Genomic DNA, 19,224 nt, shown 5'->3' with positions numbered 1-19,224 from the left:
ACACCAGACCCTTTATCCGAGCACGCAACCTGGCAGGCCGCAGGAAAAGAGGGGGTGACGAGAGAGCGTTCCCCCCTCCTGAACCATACCAGGCCACATGCCATCAACATTGGGAGGATGCTTTGGGGGTCTGTGACCCAGATTCCGATAAGCCCCCCCCCCGCAGACCCCCACAACCACCGGGCAAGGGTTGTGGGGATAAGGCCCATGGTGCTCTGAGGGGTCACAGTTAATGTTGTGTTGAAGTGCTAGAATAGGGATTCTTAATTTGAGTACGTCAGGGTGATCATGAGTAATACTTACAAATTTGTTCCATACCCGAACTGTGGCTAGCATAGTGGGAGGGTAGAGAGTAGCCATGTGGATAAGTCTCCACCTGGTATGTAGGTAGCTTCAATTCGCCCCCAGATGGTATGTGGGGAAGGGGAGAACCACTCCCTGGCCTGGGTGAGCACCGTGGCCATGTAGTAGTCCCGGAAGTCCACATATCCTGTGTTTGATCAGTCTGGAATGCGCGCATCTAGCCTTCTTACCTTGCCAGAAGAAGGAAGAGAGTGTAGTGTGTAGTTTGTAAGGATTTAAAGTAGTATGATGGGATGATAATGGGTAAAGTTCTGAACAAGTATAGGATTTGAGGAAGGTGAAACATTTTAAAAGCTGCGAGACGGCCCATCCAGGACAGCTCCTGAGATGTGAGTCTGGTGCAGGGACAGTTCTAAGCACAGGACACAAGCGCTACTTCACAGGCATACTATACCCCCCCCCCCCCCCCCAGGTACGAAATGTAAAGGAATATTTAACTTTTATTGTTTCACTTTAAGCATTATTAAGATCACTGCTCCTGAAAAACTGCAGTTTTTAAAACTTTTTTTTGCATCTATACATGTACCCTGGGGTAAACACCTTTCATCACAATAACTTGCATATTAGCCTTTAAAATTAGCACTTTAGATTTCTCCCATAGACTTTTACAGGGTGTTCCGTGGCTTTTTGAATTTGCCGCGAACACCCCAAATTGTTCGTGGTTCGCCGAACAGGCAATGTTCGAGTCGAACATGAGTTCAAATCGAACTTGAAGCTCATCCCTAGTGGCGACCAGTGACACCTCAAGGGATCTTCTGAGTAGGTGCAATACATCAAGTGGTCCCTTGAGGTGTCACTGGTCACCACCCAAGGATAGCCCAAGGATAGCCAGCCCCAAGGCCCAGAAGGAGGCAGGGGGATATATTGTGCTCAATCACAATGTGTATATACTTATGTATCTTTGAGCTTTTTTGCTTTTCTTATATGTGAGATCTATATATATAGTAACGCTGTCTTTCTGATAAAGCTCATTGTGAAGTGCATTGAAGAGAAAAACCGCTGACCAATTGCACTGAATACCTATTACTGTGCACTAAAGACTCCCTATCTGTTTACAGTTTATAACATAATCACACAGCAAGTATATGTTGTGGAATGGCAGTGTCTAAAAGGTGTGTTGATGGCTACTACCACTTTGACCTTTCTATATGTATGTTTATTACAATCTGATTTTTCCATGTCATTTAAATCTAACAACAACTATATGTTGCCAGTCTGACTGGAAGAAAATCGAATGGGTTGCTTAGGAAGGCCCTCACCTTTTTGAAAATTCAAAATGGATTAGACATAAAATCGCCCAATCACATTGTTATGTTGTATGCATTGTATAGCCAGAGTAAAGGTATTTATGGACTGTCTAGCCTTAATCAGCACTGCAGTAGTAAAACAGCAATGCTCAATATGTAGATTGCTAAATTCTGCTCTTGTGCGTGTCATGGTAATTGGGTGGGGGAGGAATGGTCTTACTTTTTCATCCATCATGAAGCCATTTGTCAGCCAGCATGACCTTCAGGCACCATTTACACCTAAGCATTTTGTAGCTTGAAGCTCCAAAACACTCAGCATCCAAAATCCTATGTATTTCAATAGTGACTGTTCACTTATGTGTGCTCAGGCACCTGTAGCTCAAAGCCTGAAGCTACATGAGCTACTTTTGAGGCAGGCCTGGGTGTTTTTGTTATCAAAGTATTCAATGGAAGCACCTAACAATGCTTAAATTGTGAATTTTTGATAGTTTTTTCAGGCATATTTAAGACATTTCTAGCCTTTAAAAGCTGGTCTCCTTCCCCTAGTGTTTTCCATTGACAAAAAAATGCCTGAAGCCTGGATACAGATGTGAAATGCTTAAAATCTGCTTCCAAAATGCGCAAATATAAACACCTGAAAATCACTCTGCTCGGGGTATGAATGATTCTTAAGGCAGAACTCTAGGGAAAACTTTTTTCTTCATTTTGGATAGAGGCGGGGTAAGGGGGGGGGGGGGTTATTACCCCTTTTAGATTCTTTTTTCACCATCTGTGTCCCATTGTGGAGAGATTTTCCTTCACTTCCTGTCCCGTATCCAAACAGGAAGTGAGAGGAAATCTCTGCAAGGGAATTCTTTGGGGACCCCCAGGTTCCCAAATAATTGGAAGAGTTACCCTCTCTTACTTTTTCTGGGGACAACTCACAATGTGGTAATTTCTTTTATTTTCAATGATAGTGGTAAACAGGACAATAGAGAGGGTGTATCTTCCCTAAAATAGAACTATAGGCAAAACTTATGTAGCGCCCCCTTACTTTCAGTATGGGCACTACGCTAAAGTTAGTGGGGAATGGGGGAGTAATTTTACTCCCATTCATAATTAGTTAAATTTGGGCTGCTGTCATTCCTGAACTGTCCTGTAGGTCAGTCTGCGCTCCAGGGGTGCCGATCCCACCCCTGGGTGACAGTTGGCGCTGGAGGGGTTCTGGCGGAGTCACTTTTCCCCAGCAGCCAATTAGAGGAGTTTTCCCTCGTGAGGCATGCTGGGGGAGAGAATATCTGTGGCAGACGCCATTTTTGTTGGTTCTTCGCGGGTTCCTGGTTCCAGGTGCGGCACCCACCTTTAGGGTGTGCGCATCCAACGGATCCCGGCGATATGGCCTACCAGGCCGGGGTCGCATGCTACGCAGAGCTCCATGTTGCCAAAAGGGGCCCCGGTGACTCCTGGGTCCCCCCATCTATTGAGGAGATCCCAGGCTGTGTGCCGTTCGGTGGGGGATCGGCTTGAGGAGAACCCGGAGGCAGGTTGTCCAAGAGGGCTGTAACGAACCATCGGGGATCTGGTGACCGGGACATTGACAGGTACACTTCAACTGTCACCCGGTGACCCTAATTAACCTACTGGGAGGATTCGCTTAATTCATTCAGCTCATCCAAGTACTAGGCCTGTGGCAGAGGCCCTAGAGCCAGGTCTGTGGCAGAGGCCTGTTCCTCCCAGCAATCATAAAGTGGCACTTCGGCTGCCAGGCTCGTGGCAGGAGTCTGTCCGGGGGCACTTCACCCACTCTGGCTAGAGTGGCGACGAACTGTATCTACTAATGAGAGCAGGATTGCTCTTTTCTATATCCAGGCCTGATACTGCAAAGTTCTCTATCGCTTCATCAACCTTTCCTCTCTACCTCATGTTGATGTTGGTCATGTTGGGCCGAGAATAAAGCATTCAGAAAACCTTCATTCACTGTCTTGACATTCGCTCACTAATCTACTCATCAACTTCACCCCTAGACAACAGTAAGAGGTAACTTAATATGCCGATCCCAACAACAATCAGCGGCTCCTGAGGGGGTAGCGCTACACTTATTTTTGTTTTCATTTTGGATAAAATAAGGGAGAATTAAAACCCCTGTAAGGTTTATTTTTGCCCTCTTTGTCCCAAATGGGGAATTTTCCTTCACTTCCCATCCAACAGCCAAAGGTAATCTTTTGGGGACCCCCAGGTCACCAGAACCATTGGAAGATTTCCCCCCTATTTTCCTGGGACAACCCTTTTGCATCCAATGAGAGAGGGTCAATTTCCCTAATTGGGATGCAGACAGCAATAAAAACTGACAGATGTTCTGGCAGATCCCTATTTTCTCCAATCCAAAACAAAAAAATATATAATTATGCCTTTAGTTATCAGTGGCACCTGGTACTAAGCTTTTTTTGGGGGGTGTGGGGCGGCAAACAAACCCACCCCCAGGTCTGCACTCACCCCTCCACCGCTGCTCCTCCCCCCTCTGGCCAACCTGGTCTTCTCTAGATCCACCTCCTGTTCTGACTGGCCGGGAGGAGAAGCAAAAAAACAATAGCAAATATTGATTCACTTGTGTCACAAGTGGGTGGGTTTGGGGCCCAGTGCTCTGCGCCCGAGCCCAACCTTTTTCAAGCCAATTAGAGCCTAAGGCTCAAATCATGTGTTCAAAATAAAAAGAGTCCTGCTCCCCGAATGCAAACCGCATGCAAAGAAGGGGGGCTAAGCCCCTGTGACCCTTATGGACCGACCATTACTGTTAGTTTTAAATCAGCACAAATAACTTTATAAAAAGTAAATTATACATTTTCTTTTTCTTTCAATTGCTTACCTGAATGGAGTAATTTTTGCCACTTTTGGAACGCTTAGTTTTTTCTCCATTTCATCTTTACTACATTTAAAATGTTTTTTAAGAAGGTCGAATCGCTTCAGATAGTATAGCAGCTCTGCAACAAAATCAGTGATTTCTTGATCAGTGTAACCTTGTTTCTTTAGTACCATGAAAAGGTCTTTCAGTTCTGAAGCTCCTTTTGGAACAAAGTCTTTGCACAAGAAACTCACATCTCTACTTTCATCAGAGCTCAGGTCATTGATAATGCTTAGTAACTGGGAATTCTGATTATCCATAGTGGTTAAATTCAGTTGAGAGTTTCAAAATGATTTTCTTTACCTAAATAAAGGAACAGTTAGAATTAAATAGAGGTAGAAATAGAAAATCACATGTCACTGAACTAAGATAAATGTATACGATTTACATAATAACAGAAGTCAAATTGGTGTCGGCGGACATTGCCAGACAGGGGGGCCACCAGGGAATATAACTGAGAGGGCCTACAATAAGATAAAAAATGTAGAAGACCTTGGTTACAGTGGGTAAAGTGAGACCCGGAGTGACAAGCCCAAAAACATAACGGAGGGCCGGGCATGACTGGGGTGATAGGATGGGCAACTAAGGGTTAACAGGGGAAGAAGGAGTATCAGGGGGAGTGGCTGTAGGACAAAGAAGGGAGTGGGGGAGGAGCCATATAAATGAGGGGCGGGGGCGCACTTGGCACACTGTGGGAAGAGAACGTACAGGGAGGCAGGTTTTTTACTCTGCTCCCTGTTTTACTTTGCAAAGCTTTTTGCCAGTCCATGGAGAACATTGACCTTGTGCTGGCCAGGCTGAGGGCCGCGGCGGCTTCACGGGAACCGGGATGGCTGGAGGCCCAGGTGGGTGGTTACTAGTGGACGAGGCAGGAAGTTCTGGGGGGGGTCACGGGCGACGGAGGTAGTGTCCCCACACGCTCGGCGGTCACGCCTGCCAGAGCGTTATTCGCCGAGCCCCAGCAGAACCCAACGGCCTACTAGGAGCCCCCCTGTGGACCCATCGCTCCCCCAGCTAAGTGATCGTCTGCTTTGGCCGGGGGTGATGGCGGGCAGAATCCGCTGCCGCATGTGGGTACGGTGGGCGGGGCTTCGGGCCGCAATGGCACCCGGACCTCGCCTGCTCGTCGCGGACAGGCTGATCGATCGGTCCCCCTCCTCTTCAGGGCCCTTGAGGGGGGGGACTCAGCATGGGAGGCGCAGCAAATCGGCTTGGGAGCCGTATCCTAACGCAGCAGCCAGCTCCAGGGCGGAGGGGAGGCCATAGTCCCCACGTGTTGATGGTCGGATGGGGGGGCCCAATCGAGGCCCCGATCGTGGTGGCAGCGGGTCAAGATCGTTGATGTTTAACTTTGTTAAAGGGGTCTTCCAGATTCTGGTAAGCCCCCCGCCCGCAGACTCCCACAACCACCGGGCAAGGGTTGTGGGGATGAGGCCCTTGTCCCCATCAACATGGGGACATCCTCCCCATGTTGAGGGCATGTGGCCTGGTGCGGTTCAGGAGAGGGGGGGCCCGCACTCTGTCCCCCCCTCTTTTTTAGGGCCGGCCAGGTTAACGTGCTCGGACAAGGGTCTGGTGTGGATTTTTAGGGGGACTCCATGCCATTTTTTTTTATTTGGGGTGGAGTTCCCCTTAAAATCCACACCAGACCTGAAGGGCCTGGTATGGATATTTGCGGGGAACCGCACGTCTTTTTTTTTTTGTTTTTTACGGAGGGGTTCCCCTTAATATCCATTCCAGACCTGAAGGGCCTGGTAATTTAATTTGGGGGACCCCTACACATTTTTTGTTTGTTTTATGAATGAATCCTCTTTGAATTGTCAGAGCCGACAATTCATTATAGCCGCGTGTGAATTTTAAATGACTTTTTTCCCTTCTGAATGTCATTTTGTGCAGGGACAGTTCTAAGTGCGGGAAAAATGCGCTATTTCACATGCTGACTTTACACCCCCCCCTAGGTACGAAATTTAAAGGAATATTTCACTTTTATTGTTTCACTTTAAGCATTATTAATTTCACTGCTCCCGAAAAAACGGCCGTTTTAAAAAATAAAAAAAACATTGATACATTTTTAGGACAAAACTTGCATATTATCCTTTAAAATTAACACTTTTGATTTCTCCCATAGACTTCTATAGGGAGTTTGGCGCGGCTTTACATATTACCGGCTGCTACGCTGGTTCATGCGCCTAATTATGTTAACCCCTTCAATGCCAGTCACATGACATTTATGTACCTCATGAAGTCTGATCTAAAAACTCCCAGGACGTTGCTAAGACATTGCTAAGCGAAGCCTAGCTATAACTGGTCACCTTCCCCATCACAGGAGTGCGCTCTTAAATGCTGAGTTCAGAGCTCAAGGGAGAAAGAGTGCATGTGAGAAGGTTTGAATCAGAGAAAGAGCTCACTCCTATGATGGGGAAGGTGAACAGTAATAACTAGGCCCCAATTAGCAACGTCTTAGGAGTTTTTATGCTTCCTAAGGTATGTAAATGGCCTACACATAAAACAAGGGCATTATTCAACTTCAGTCAAAGCTGCACAGTTTGTTTTAATCTACATACATCCCTTATCTGCCCAGGCTGTTTTTTGGTAAAAGGTGAACTTTGCCCAGGGCCAATGCCAGCATTAGGCGATTAGGCAGTTGCCTTAGGGCATCAGGATGCCAATTTTGTTTGGGAGCCACGTCACATGATTGCGTAATTGTCAGTTAAAGCGATGCAGTGCCGAATCACAAAAAGGGGCTAGGTCCATAAGACCCGGACCAATATGCAGGTTAAGGGGCAGATCCACATAGATCTGCACCCGCGCAGCGTATCAGAGATACGCTACGTCGCCGTAACTTACCTGGCTTTGGTTTGAATCCTGAAAGAATTTGCGCCGTAAGTTGCATCTCTCGCGGTGTAATGGCGCGGAATTCAAATGCGGCGAGTAGGGGGCGTGTTTCATTTAAATGAAGCTCGTCCCTGCGCCGAATGAACTGCGCATGCCCCGTCCGTCAAAACTCCCAGGGTGCATTGCTCCAAATGACGTCGCAAGGACATCATTGGTTTTGATGGCGTCCAGCCCCATTCACGGACGACTTAAGCAAACTAAATACAATTTTTAAAATTCGACGCAGGAACGACGGCCATACTTAACATTGCGTACGCCACCAGATAGCAGCTTTAACTATATGCCGAAAAAAGCCGAACGGAAACGACGTAAAAGAATGCGACGGCCGCTCGTACGTTCGTGGATCGTCGGAAATAGCTAATTTGCATACTCAACGCAGATTACAACGGGAACTCCACCCAGCGGACGCCGAAGAATTGCATCTAAGATCCGAAGGCGTACGAAGACGTACGCCTCTCGGATCTAACCCAGATGCCGTCGTATCTTGTTTTGAGGATTCAAAACAAAGATACGTCGCGGGAATTTTGAAAGTACGCCGGCGTATCAGTAGATACGCCGGCGTACTTTCTTTGTGGCTCTGCCCCTCAGTGTTTAACAGCACCCCACCCCAGCCATGACAAAATCCTCTTGAAGAGGGCACGCAGAGCAGCTGGCAGATCCAGGATAGTGGAGCACTGCCTTCAAGAGTGACTAAGCCTAAGCAGAGAGACACAGCTTCTAAACTGCGCAAGTTTGCTCAGACTCCAGACTCGCTCCCAACCCTATCCTGCTGCACAGAGCCCCCCGCCCAGACCGGAGAGTCTTCACTATCTCTGGAGCACACACAGGCTGCATGAGTCATGCTGCATACGACAGCATCCCCCTCAAACACTGAGTAAGGCTGCTCAGATTTCTGATATTGCTTGCTCTGTTACTGATGATGCATTCAGAACCTTCTGGCTGCAGTTCAAACTTATGGCACCTCTCTAACTAATCTCACAGATGAAATTAAAGGAGAAGTATGGCTAAAGCTATTTTGGCTATACTATTCCATTTCCTATGGATCACAGGAGTGCAGTTTGTTCTGCATTCCTGTTATCCAGATTCAGCCAATAGCGGACTAAAGCCTGCTGTCGGCTGATAGCCCAGCACCGGTCCAGACTCTGGAGAGACCCCGACTTTAAAGGGGTTTTCCACCCATTTTTTAAGTTTATTAAAAGTCAGCAGCTACAAAAAGTGTAGCTGCTGGCTTTTAATAAACTGACACTTACCTGCTCCTGCGTTCCAGCGACGCGCCGGCCGGGGGTCCGCTCCTCTCCCCCCCTCCCCGGCCGGCGTCTTCATTGTCACTGTGGGCACCCGGCCGTGACAGCTTTCGGCTTCACGGCCGGGCACCCACTGCGCATGCGCGAGCGGCACTGCGTGCGCGGCCCGGCACTGCGCTGCTTGATTGGACAGGCGATCGTCTGGGACCTGTCACGTGTCACAGGCGATCGCCTACAGGGAGGGGCTGCCAAAAGGCGATATGACGTATCGCCTTTGCAGCCCCTCGGCGGAAGGAGGAAGTGGGACAAGAAGTCCCCTTCTCCTGAAGCCCCCACTCCCCCCCCAAAAAAAATTACATGCCAAATGTGGCATGTAAGGGGGAGAGGAGTGGGTTAAGAGGAAGTTCAATTTTTGGGTGGAACTCCTCTTTAAAGCCTAACCAGCACCTGGAGGAGCAGAGCAGAGAGCCAATGACTGACAGTCATGGCTCTCTGCTCAGAACGGAGAGGAGAAATGAGAGATCAGCGCTATTTGATAACTGAGGGCCAGATTCACAAAAGAGATACGACGGCGTATCTCCTGATACGCCGTCGTATCTCTGTGTTAGGGCCGTTCTAACTATGCGACTGATTCATAGAATCAGTTACGCATAGCTAGCCCTAAGATCCGACAGGTGTAATTGAATTACACCGTCGGATCCTAGGATGCAATACTTCGGCCGCCGCTGGGGGGAGTTTGCGTCGTAAACCAGCGTCGGGTATGTAAATTAGCAGTTACGGCGATCCACAAAGGTTTTTCCCGTCGTTACGTCAGCGCAAGTGTTAGATTCCCGTCGCAAAGATAGGGCTGCTATTAACATGGTGGAAAATTACTCCACCATGTTAAAGTATACCCGTCTTTCCCGCGTCGCTTTTGAATTTTTTTGTTTTCCCGGTGTAAGTACGTTACGCACATCGCGATTCTCAACACGTCGGCGAGTCGTAATTTCGCGCAAAGCACGTCGGGAAACTTGCGAACGGAGCATGCGCAGTACGTCCAGAGCGGGAGCGCGCCTAATTTAAATGGTACCCGCCCCATTTGAATTGGGCCGCCTTGCGCCGGACGTGTTTACGATACACCGCACCGCCGCACCGCCGTTTCCAGGTAAGTGCTTTGTGGATCGGGCACTTAGACTGAAAACTTGCGGCGGTGTAACCTAAACAGGTTACGTTACGCTGCGCCGCAGGTACGAGAATCTGGCTCTCAGTTCTCAGTGCAGAGCCGGCGGGTGACAGATGCAGCATCAGAATGATTCTGCATCCACCCGAGTATGTAAGTTTTTTTTTTTTTTTTTTTTTAACTCCGGAACTTTTCTTTAAATTCCAAATTCCCAGCCACTTACCTACCGGGCACAGCAAGTTTTTTTTATCTCACCTGCCAGCTGCCCATAGCCAGTGGTAAGGGGAAGCTGGAAATGCATAACACTGCCCCCTCATTACACACTGCCGTTTAGTTGCAATTTGCTGTGTGATGTCCTCCAAACTGCACCCCATCATATTATGGGTGCAATGTGAAGGAGGTACCAGCATGGTGTAGACAGTGAGGGGATGTGGGAAGTGAATAAGTCCTCCCCCTAATACAGACACTGTTCAGAGGCTGTTTGATAACAAATTTAAATGCAGCATTATGTTCTTCACACTGCGTCCCATCACATAACAAATGGGTGGCGGGAGAACAGAGAAGGGGCATCAAAATGCACCATTGTCTGTTTAGACATAGATCCTTGCATCGGCCCTGACTTTGGCTTTAAACAGAATCTGTGCCTAGTCGCTGTATACACTGCGCTCATATTGTATACTACAGTCCTTGTACCCCAAAAAATACTCCTAATTATTGTGCCACAACTAACAGTCCCACAGACACAAATAAACTTCAGGACAAAGAATAATTATTATTATTTTTTTTATAATCATTGAGCCGGCAGATGACAGGGCTGTCCTTGCATACTGTGCAGGGACCGCACTGTCAGATCTCCGCTCTCCTCTATGGGGGGATCGGATGAACATGGATCGTCTGTCCGTGTTCACCCGATCCAATCCGCAGACGGATGGAACAAGAGGATTTTCCTCCGTCTGCAGAAATGGACCATAGCGGGGACTGATGAGATCGGATGTCAGCGGATGTTCATCCGCTGACATCCGCAATCCTATAGGGATACATGTATGCCTGTTTTTCATCTGAAAACAGATGGATGAAAAATGGACATGTAGGGCTAGATTCACATAGATCAGCGGATCTTTAGATCTGCGTGATCTATGGCCCAGATTCAGCATAGCTTGCGCTATATTTGCGGGGGAGCAGGGCAACGATTTTGCCCTGCGCCCCCGCAAATATTTTGCGCTGCCCTCGATTCACGGGGGCGGGAATCATTTAAATTAGGCGTGCTCCCGCGCCGAGCGTACAGCGCATGCTCCATCGGGAAACTTTCCCGACGTGCATTGCGGCAAATGACGTCGCAAGGACGTCATTTGCTTCAAAGTGAACGTGAATGGCGTCCAGCGCCATTCACGAAGCACTTACGCAAACGCTGTGAAATTCAAATTTCACGGCGCGGGAAGGCCGGCTATACTTTAGCATTGGCTGCCCCTGATATTAGAAAGGGCAGCCTTGCGCTAAAGTTGCCATACGGAAACTCCGTACCTGGCTTGCACGGGGCCCGCGCAAGCTTGTGAATCAGTGGTAGTATGCAATTTGCATACTACACGCTGATACACAATGGGAGCGCCCCCTAGCGGCCCCCGCAAGAATGCAGCCTAAAATCTGCGAGGTATAAGAGCCTTATGCCGCGCAGATTTTAGGCTGCAGCCGGTGTAACGAGGTTCCTGAATCAGGAGCACTCGTTACACTGGAGCAAGTAAGCAATTGCTCAGTGTAACTCATGGTTACACGGGCGCAATTGCTTCTTGAATCTGGGCCTATGTGATTTAAGATACGCTGCCGCAAGTTTTTTAGAGGCAAGTGGGTAATTCACAAACCACTTACCTCCAAACTTGCGGCGGCGGATCGTAAATCCCCTGGCGGAATTCAAATTTCGCGGCTAGGGGGAGTGTACTATTTAAATCAGGCGCGTTCCCGCGCCAATTTAAATGAGCATGCGCCGTCCGCGAAATTTCCCGGCGTGCATTGCTCCCACTGACGTCACTAGGACGTCAGTGGTTTCGACGTGAGCATAACTTGCGACGGGTTTCGTGAATCGGCGTACGCAAACAACGTAAAAAAATTCAAAATCTACGCAGGAACGACGGCTATACTTAACATTGGCTGCGCCTCATAGAAGCAGGGGTAAGTATACGCTGGGAAAACCGCTACGGAAACGTCGTAACAACACTGCGTCGGGTCCGCGTACGTTTGTGAATTGGCGTATCTCGCTGATTTACATATTTCTCAACGTAAATCAGCGGGAACGCCCCCCGCGCCATTTTTAAATTGCAAATAAGATCCGACGGTGTAACACAGTTACACCTGTCGGATCTTAGCCATATCTATGCGTAACTGATTCTATGAATCATGCACATAGATACGATGGGCCTAAGTCAGAGATACGACGGCGTATCAGGAGATACACCGTCGTATCTCTCTGTGAATCTGGCCCACGGTCTGCATGTGTGAAAGGGCCCTTAGGCTTGGTAGAGCATTTCTGTATTCGTTTTGACTGTCTGGGAGAACAAAAGCCGGTACTCTGAGTTCTTAAAGGGATTGGAGTGGACATAAGAGAGGCTGCATATTGTTCTCATATGTTAAAAAGCCAGACAAGACTTTGAAACAATAACTACATATGCCAAAGCCTTGGAGTCTGAATAGCATTTCATTTTATAGAAGACATTATCTACCGTAACTTACCTCACCTTAGCATACCTTGCTCAGGAGGACTTTACCCTCCTGTTCTGGGAAAAAAGCTTAGTCACAGGTGTTATTTCACATACATCTCAGATAAGGAACATGTTTGTTTCTTGCTTGTGTCATTTTCAGTAAAGAGAAAAACAGGAATTTCCGCTTATAATTTTCTACGACTCATTGCAAAAGCATTTTATTGAATGCACACACGTCCTTTAGCCTTTGGTTTACAAAATGCAAAATGAATTAACTGGGCCAGATTCATGAACAATGGTGCAGATTTGCACCGGCGTGGCGCATCATTTTTAGACTACACCGGTCCAGCGCGGAGCGGCAGTTAGGTGATTCAAGAAACTTTTTTTGTCTACGATGCCCCAGCGGGGCGGATTTTAGACGGCGTAAGGCGGGGAAAGGCCAACTGGGAGTCACCCTATGCTAATGAAGTGCCGACCGTGGCGCAGGGGTCACACCGGGGCGCATCTTAGACCGCACATGCTCAGTGACATCCAGGGGTAAATGCCCCAATCTGCACATGCTCAGAACTGCGCCCCGGCGTGATCCCTGAGCTACGCCGACCCACTACCAAAGCCCAGTCCATGAATCAGCCCAGACTTCCGCCCTGCAGGTGCAAATGTACTGAAGCTTTTTTTTTTCCAAGCTAGGTCGTTTGCATTGTGGTGGGGCAGTTATGGCTGATGAGGAATCCTCAGGTGGGCGGATGACCAATTTCAGCCCAGAGGAGAGGGATGTAATTATTGAGGGCCTCTCCCAACATGGGGACCGCCTCTATGTGTTGTCCAGCAAGTGTTGTTGCTCAGTTCGTTTGTAACACTGCTGCTTTAGCTGCTCTCCAGCTGACCTCTGCAAGTTTGGTGCAAAGTTACCCCTGCTTTTATGAGGTGTAACTTTGCACTGGAAATTTCAGCTCCGCTCACCGGGAGTAGCCTGCGCCGGTCAAGCTTAAGTTGATAATTCGGCCCAAAAACCTCATTTGCATATTTAAAACACAAAAACCATGGCCGCGCCAGATCCGACCAGCGTAAATCTGCGCCAACGCCGCGCCGGCGTGGAAAGGTTACACCGAGGCGATGAAGTCTATTTGGAGGCGTAATCTGGTTCTCTGGGTACGGCGCAGCGATCCGCCGGCGCAAATCTGCACTTACGCCGTGCATCTACCAAAAAAACGGTGTAAGTGCTTCATGAATCTGGCCCACTGTATTTAAATATCTGCCACATTTAGATCACTCTAAAACCCTAGTTTTCCGAAATGGTCATAAATATTGATTATTCACACCTATTGTAGGCCTAGGTTTAACGTGTAAATGGTTATATAGGCCAGAACCTAGGGCAGAGTACTACTGATTGTTTCACATCTTCCATATGTATGTCTTTAGGGAGAACAATATCTCATCACATGTACAATATGTTTGTGTGCAGAACTGTGTGTCCCCACAATGATATAGAAAGGGTAGGACCAAACAATTTCCAATGGGGTATAGGATAAGGTGACCAGATCTTTTAAATGAAATCCGGGGACATATTTTTTTTTACTAGAATGGTGGCAATCAGCGCCTCTCTGGCCATCGCTGCTGGCCTCAGCCTGTGGACAGGGCCGGATTAACATAGGGGCTGATGGAGCTGCAGCTCCAAGGCCCATTTCTCAAGATAGGCCCATTTGCCCAAAAAAAAAAATAATTCAGAAAAAAAAAAAAAAAGATCGACTTCGGGGGTTGTAGCTCGACGACCAGAGGTCACAGAAACCCCACATTTGGGGGGTAGGCAGTTGAAGACCTACCCCACAACTGGTCAAAATATGGGACGGAGATACCGGCCTGCTTGCACAGCCTGTCAGAAGCTACATTCAGAGCGGCCAATATAAATACAAGCTGACACACTGCAGCAAACTGATAGGATCACAGGGCCAGATCCACAAAAACCTGACGTAACTTAAAAAATCCAATTTAAGTTACACTGCCTTAAAGTTTCTACCTAAGTGCCTGATCCACAAAGCACTTATCTAGAAATTTCAGGCTGTGTAACTAAAATTCCGCCGGCGCAAGGCGTTCCTATTCAAATGGGGCGAGTCCCATTTAAATGAGGCGCGCTCCCGCGCCGGCCGTACTGCGCATGCGCGAAGTTACGTTACGCCGAGTTTTGAGGATCGCGACGGCTTAAAGTTGCGTCGGGGAAAAAAAAAAATGACAGCGGCATGCATTCCTGAGGGAGAACTCCATGCCAATTTTCAAAGAAAAAACCGGCATGGGTTCCCCCCCCAGGAGCATACCAGGCCCTTAGGTCTGGCATGGGTTGTAAGGAGACCCCCCCACGCCGAAAAATTGACGTAGGGGGTCCCCCTACAATCCATACCAGACCCGTATCCAAAGCACGCTACCCGGCCGGCCAGGAAGGGAGTGGGGACGAGCGAGCGCCCCCCCCCCTCCTGAGCCGTGCCAGGCCGCGTGCCCTCAACATGGGGGGGTTGGGTGCTCTGGGGCAGGGGGGCGCACTGCGGGCCCCCCCACCCCAGAGCACCCTGTCCCCATGTTGATGAGGACAGGACCTCTTCCCGACAACCCTTGCCATTGGTTGTCGGGGTCTGCGGGCGGAGGCTTATCGGAATCTGGGAGTCCCCTTTAATAAGGGGGCCCCCAGATACCGGCCCCCCACCCTAAGTGAATGGATATGGGGTACATCGTACCCCTATCCATTCACCTGGAGGCAAAAAGTAAAAGTTAATAAACACACAACACAAGGCTTTTTAAAATATTTTATTATTCTGCTCCGGACGCCCCCCCTGTCTTCGTTATTAGCTCTTTTACCAGGGGGGGCTTCTTCTTCCACTCTCCGGGGGTCTTCTCCGCTCTCCGGGGGGGGTTTCTTCTTCCGCTCTCCGGGGGGGGGGCTTCTCCGGACTCCGGGGGGCTTCTTCCATCTTCTCCCCTCTTCCGCTCTTGACTCGGCGAACCCCGGTTCTTCTGCAGCTCTCCGGTGCCTTCTTCTTCAGCGCTGGCTGCCTGCTATGTTTGTGTGTTAGCTCGATTTCAAACAGGCAGCCAGCGCGGTCTTCTGTGGCGTCAGGGTCTTCTGGTCTTCTGTTCTTCCGATGTTGCCTCGTCGCCTGTTGTCGCTGTAATGATGGAAGCGCGCCTTGCATCCCATTTATATAGGCATCACCGTCCCATCATGCTCCGGTAGGTACCCACGTGGTGGGTGCACGTGGGTAGGCACCCACCACGTGGGTACCTGCCGGAGCATGATGGGATGGTGATGCCTATATAAATGGGATGCAAGGCGCGCTTCCATCATTACAGCGACAACAGGCGACGAGGCAACATCGGAAGAACAGAAGACCAGAAGACCCTGACGCCACAGAAGACCGCGCTGGCTGCCTGTTTGAAATCGAGCTAACACACAAACATAGCAGGCAGCCAGCGCTGAAGAAGAAGGCACCGGAGAGCTGCAGAAGAACCGGGGTTCGCCGAGTCAAGAGCGGAAGAGGAGAGAAGATGGAAGAAGCCCCCCGGAGTCCGGAGAAGCCCCCCCCGGAGAGCGGAAGAAGAAACCCCCCCCGGAGAGCGGAGAAGACCCCCGGAGAGTGGAAGAAGAAGCCCCCCCTGGTAAAAGAGCTAATAACGAAGACAGGGGGGGCGTCCGGAGCAGAATAATAAAATATTTTAAAAAGCCTTGTGTTGTGTGTTTATTAACTTTTACTTTTTGCCTCCAGGTGAATGGATAGGGGTACGATGTACCCCATATCCATTCACTTAGGGTGGGGGGCCGGTATCTGGGGGCCCCCTTATTAAAGGGGACTCCCAGATTCCGATAAGCCTCCGCCCGCAGACCCCGACAACCAATGGCAAGGGTTGTCGGGAAGAGGTCCTGTCCTCATCAACATGGGGACAGGGTGCTCTGGGGTGGGGGGGCCCGCAGTGCGCCCCCCTGCCCCAGAGCACCCAACCCCCCCATGTTGAGGGCATGCGGCCTGGCACGGCTCAGGAGGGGGGGGGGCGCTCGCTCGTCCCCACTCCCATTCCTGGCCGGCCGGGTAGCGTGCTTTGGATACGGGTCTGGTATGGATTGTAGGGGGACCCCTACGTCGATTTTTCGGCGTAGGGGGGGTCCCCTTACAACCCATACCAGACCTAAGGGCCTGGTATGCTCCTGGGGGGGAACCCATGCCGGTTTTGTTTTTTACAAATTGCCGTGGAGTTCTCCCTCGGGAAAGCATACCAAATGCCGTCGCTGGAATGGGCTTTTACAAGGTGTGACTAGTTTACACTTTGTAGAACCAGCCCTAATTTTACACTTGCAAAATAACACTTACGGCGCAAAAACGAAGCTAGAAAGCTTTGTGGATCGCCTTAAGTGCTAATTTGCATACTAGCAACGGCATTTCGACTCGAAATGCCCCCAGCGGCGGATGCGGTACTGCATCCTAAGATTCGGCAGTGTAATTCAATTACACATGCCTGATCTTCTGTCTAACTTTGGAAAAAGCCTTTTGAGGATCGTTTCCAAAGTTACACACAGACTGAACAGCAGTTAAGTCGGAGTATCTCTTTTGAGGATCTGGCCCACAGTGCTTATAATAATATTTGTATATTACTCATGGTAATTAACCCCTTGCCACCCAGGCCAATTCTGACACTTCTCTACTACATGTAAAAATCATCATTTGTTTTTTGCTAGAGAATTACTCTATGGTGGTCTTTGCACTGTTTATGTTGCACGGTATAGAGCTGCACAATTCTGGCTAAAATGAGAATTGCAATTTTTTTGCATAGAGATAGATCACGATTCTCTCACGATTCTTGCGGCGTAACATCATCTTTCACATTAAAACAAAACAAAAAAAATGGGCTAACTTCACTGTTTTGTTTTTATGGTTTTTATTATTCATTAAAGTGGGCAAATGCAGTGTGACATAAAATATTGCAGCAATAGCCATTGTATTCTCTAGAGTCTCTGCTAAAATATATATAATGTTTGGCAGTTCCAAGTAATTTTCTAGCAAAAAATATTGCTTTTTAACTTAAGAAACAAGTGTTGGACTTTAAGTGGTTAAATTTCCTGCATTTACACACAGAAGTTTGATCTAAGGCCGCGTACACACGGGCAAACATGTACGATGAAACCGGTCCGCCGGACCGTTTTCACCGTACATGTCTGCCCGGGGATTTCTGTACGATGGCTGTACTAACCATCGTACAGAAATCCGCGCGTAAACAATACGCGGGGCGTGTCCGCGGCGTCGCCGCGACGATGACGCGGCGACGATGACGCGGCGACGTGGGTGGCCCTGCCAGTTAAATGCTTCCACGCATGCGTCAAAGTCATTCGACGCATGCGAGGGATGGCGGGCGCTCGGACATGTACGGTAGGTCTGTACAGACGACCGAACATGTCCGAGCGGGCAGGATTCCAGCGGACTGTTTTAAAACAAGTCCAGAAATATTTGCCCGCTGGGAAAAGGCCCGGCGGGCAAATGTTTGCTGGAATCCTGCCCGCTCGGGCCTACACACGACCGAACATGTCTGCTAAAACTGGCCCACGGACCAGTTTCAGCAGACATGTTCGGTCGTCTGTACGGCCCATAAGAAGGAAGTTAGTTACAATGGGCCAAATCCACAGCCAGCGGCGCAAAATAAGTTTTTCCTAACTTATGTCATTTAAGTTACGGCGCCCTAAGTTGGTGTCGTAATTGCCGTATCCACAGCGCATTTGCGCACAAAATTGCGCCTGCCGTAACCTAAATTCGGAGGCGTAAGGCGGGGTTATGGCAAGTGGGAAGGAAGTGGGCGTGCTTCATTGTAATGAGCCGTGACCCCATGCAAATGAAGGTCCGGCCGTACTGCTCATGCGCGCAGGAATCTGCTGCTCACTGCGCATGTGCAGAACTTTGCTTGGCGCAATCAGTGAGATAGGTAAAAGGCCAAGTGTACTTAGTTTGAGGATCGCACTGTGCTTAACTAGCTCCAGTCAAACACACTTCATTTGCAAAAGTATTTCCCTGTGTTCCCTTCCATGAGCAATTTGCTTCTGCTCTTAGTTTGTCAGTGTTTGTTGGTAAGTTGTGTTTGATAGAGAAGTGTTGGAGGAGTAGTAGATAGTAGTTGTTGTTTGTTTGTGATAAGTGTAATTTTTGTTTGATTGTTTCTGCTAATTTTTTTGTTTGTTTTTTTTCTGCTTGGATTTTGTGTTTGGTTTTTGTGTGTTTGTATTTGACTTTGTAGTAGCTGTCTGCGTCTGTGTGTATTTTTGTGTATTTGTTTGGTGTGTATTTTTGTGTGTTTGTATTTTACTTTGTAGTAGCTGTCTGCTTGTGTGTGTATTTTTGTGTGTTTGTCCTGTTTGGCTTCTTGTTGCTGGGTGGTGTCTGTGATGGCTCCCAAACGCAGGAAGCTGAATTTTTCACATGTTGAAAAGCAAATCCTTGCCAGGTATATCATCCAATATGGAAGATATTTACATGGGCCTGATAGCCGGAACACCTCCCCGGCCCAAAGGAAGAGGATCTATGCCAAAATAACAGATCACATAAATGCGGCGGGGGGAGGGGAGACGAGGACCCCCGCTGGCATTAAGAAAAAGATCAATGATCTGAGGAGCGTGGTCCGCAATAAGGTGGCCAAGCTCACTGCGCATAGGAGGGGCACTGGAGGAGGGGGACCATGCCCCATCCGGCTGACTGAGGAGGAATGGGCAGTGGCCCGGTGTTTCGAG

The 19,224-nt window shown here is 48.9% G+C and overlaps 1 protein-coding gene across 2 annotated transcripts in view; it reads right to left on the bottom strand.

Moving 5' to 3' along the window:
* The window catches only part of LOC120943731 (caspase-8-like), a 44,356-nt gene that overhangs the window by 13,613 nt on the left and 11,519 nt on the right, over nucleotides 1-19,224 (bottom strand). For both annotated transcript variants that reach the window (XM_040357216.1, XM_040357215.1), the window contains one exon: nucleotides 4,453-4,791. In XM_040357216.1, the coding sequence (XP_040213150.1) occupies nucleotides 4,453-4,748 (296 nt within the window). In that variant the 5' untranslated portion in view covers nucleotides 4,749-4,791. The remainder of the gene's footprint in view (nucleotides 1-4,452; nucleotides 4,792-19,224) is intronic.

The sequence above is a fragment of the Rana temporaria genome, chromosome 6, assembly GCF_905171775.1.
Source record: "Rana temporaria chromosome 6, aRanTem1.1, whole genome shotgun sequence".
Lineage (NCBI taxonomy): Eukaryota > Metazoa > Chordata > Amphibia > Anura > Ranidae > Rana > Rana temporaria.
Note: the sequence above shows the minus strand (reverse complement) of the source record. Positions and strands in the feature narration are given on the sequence as shown.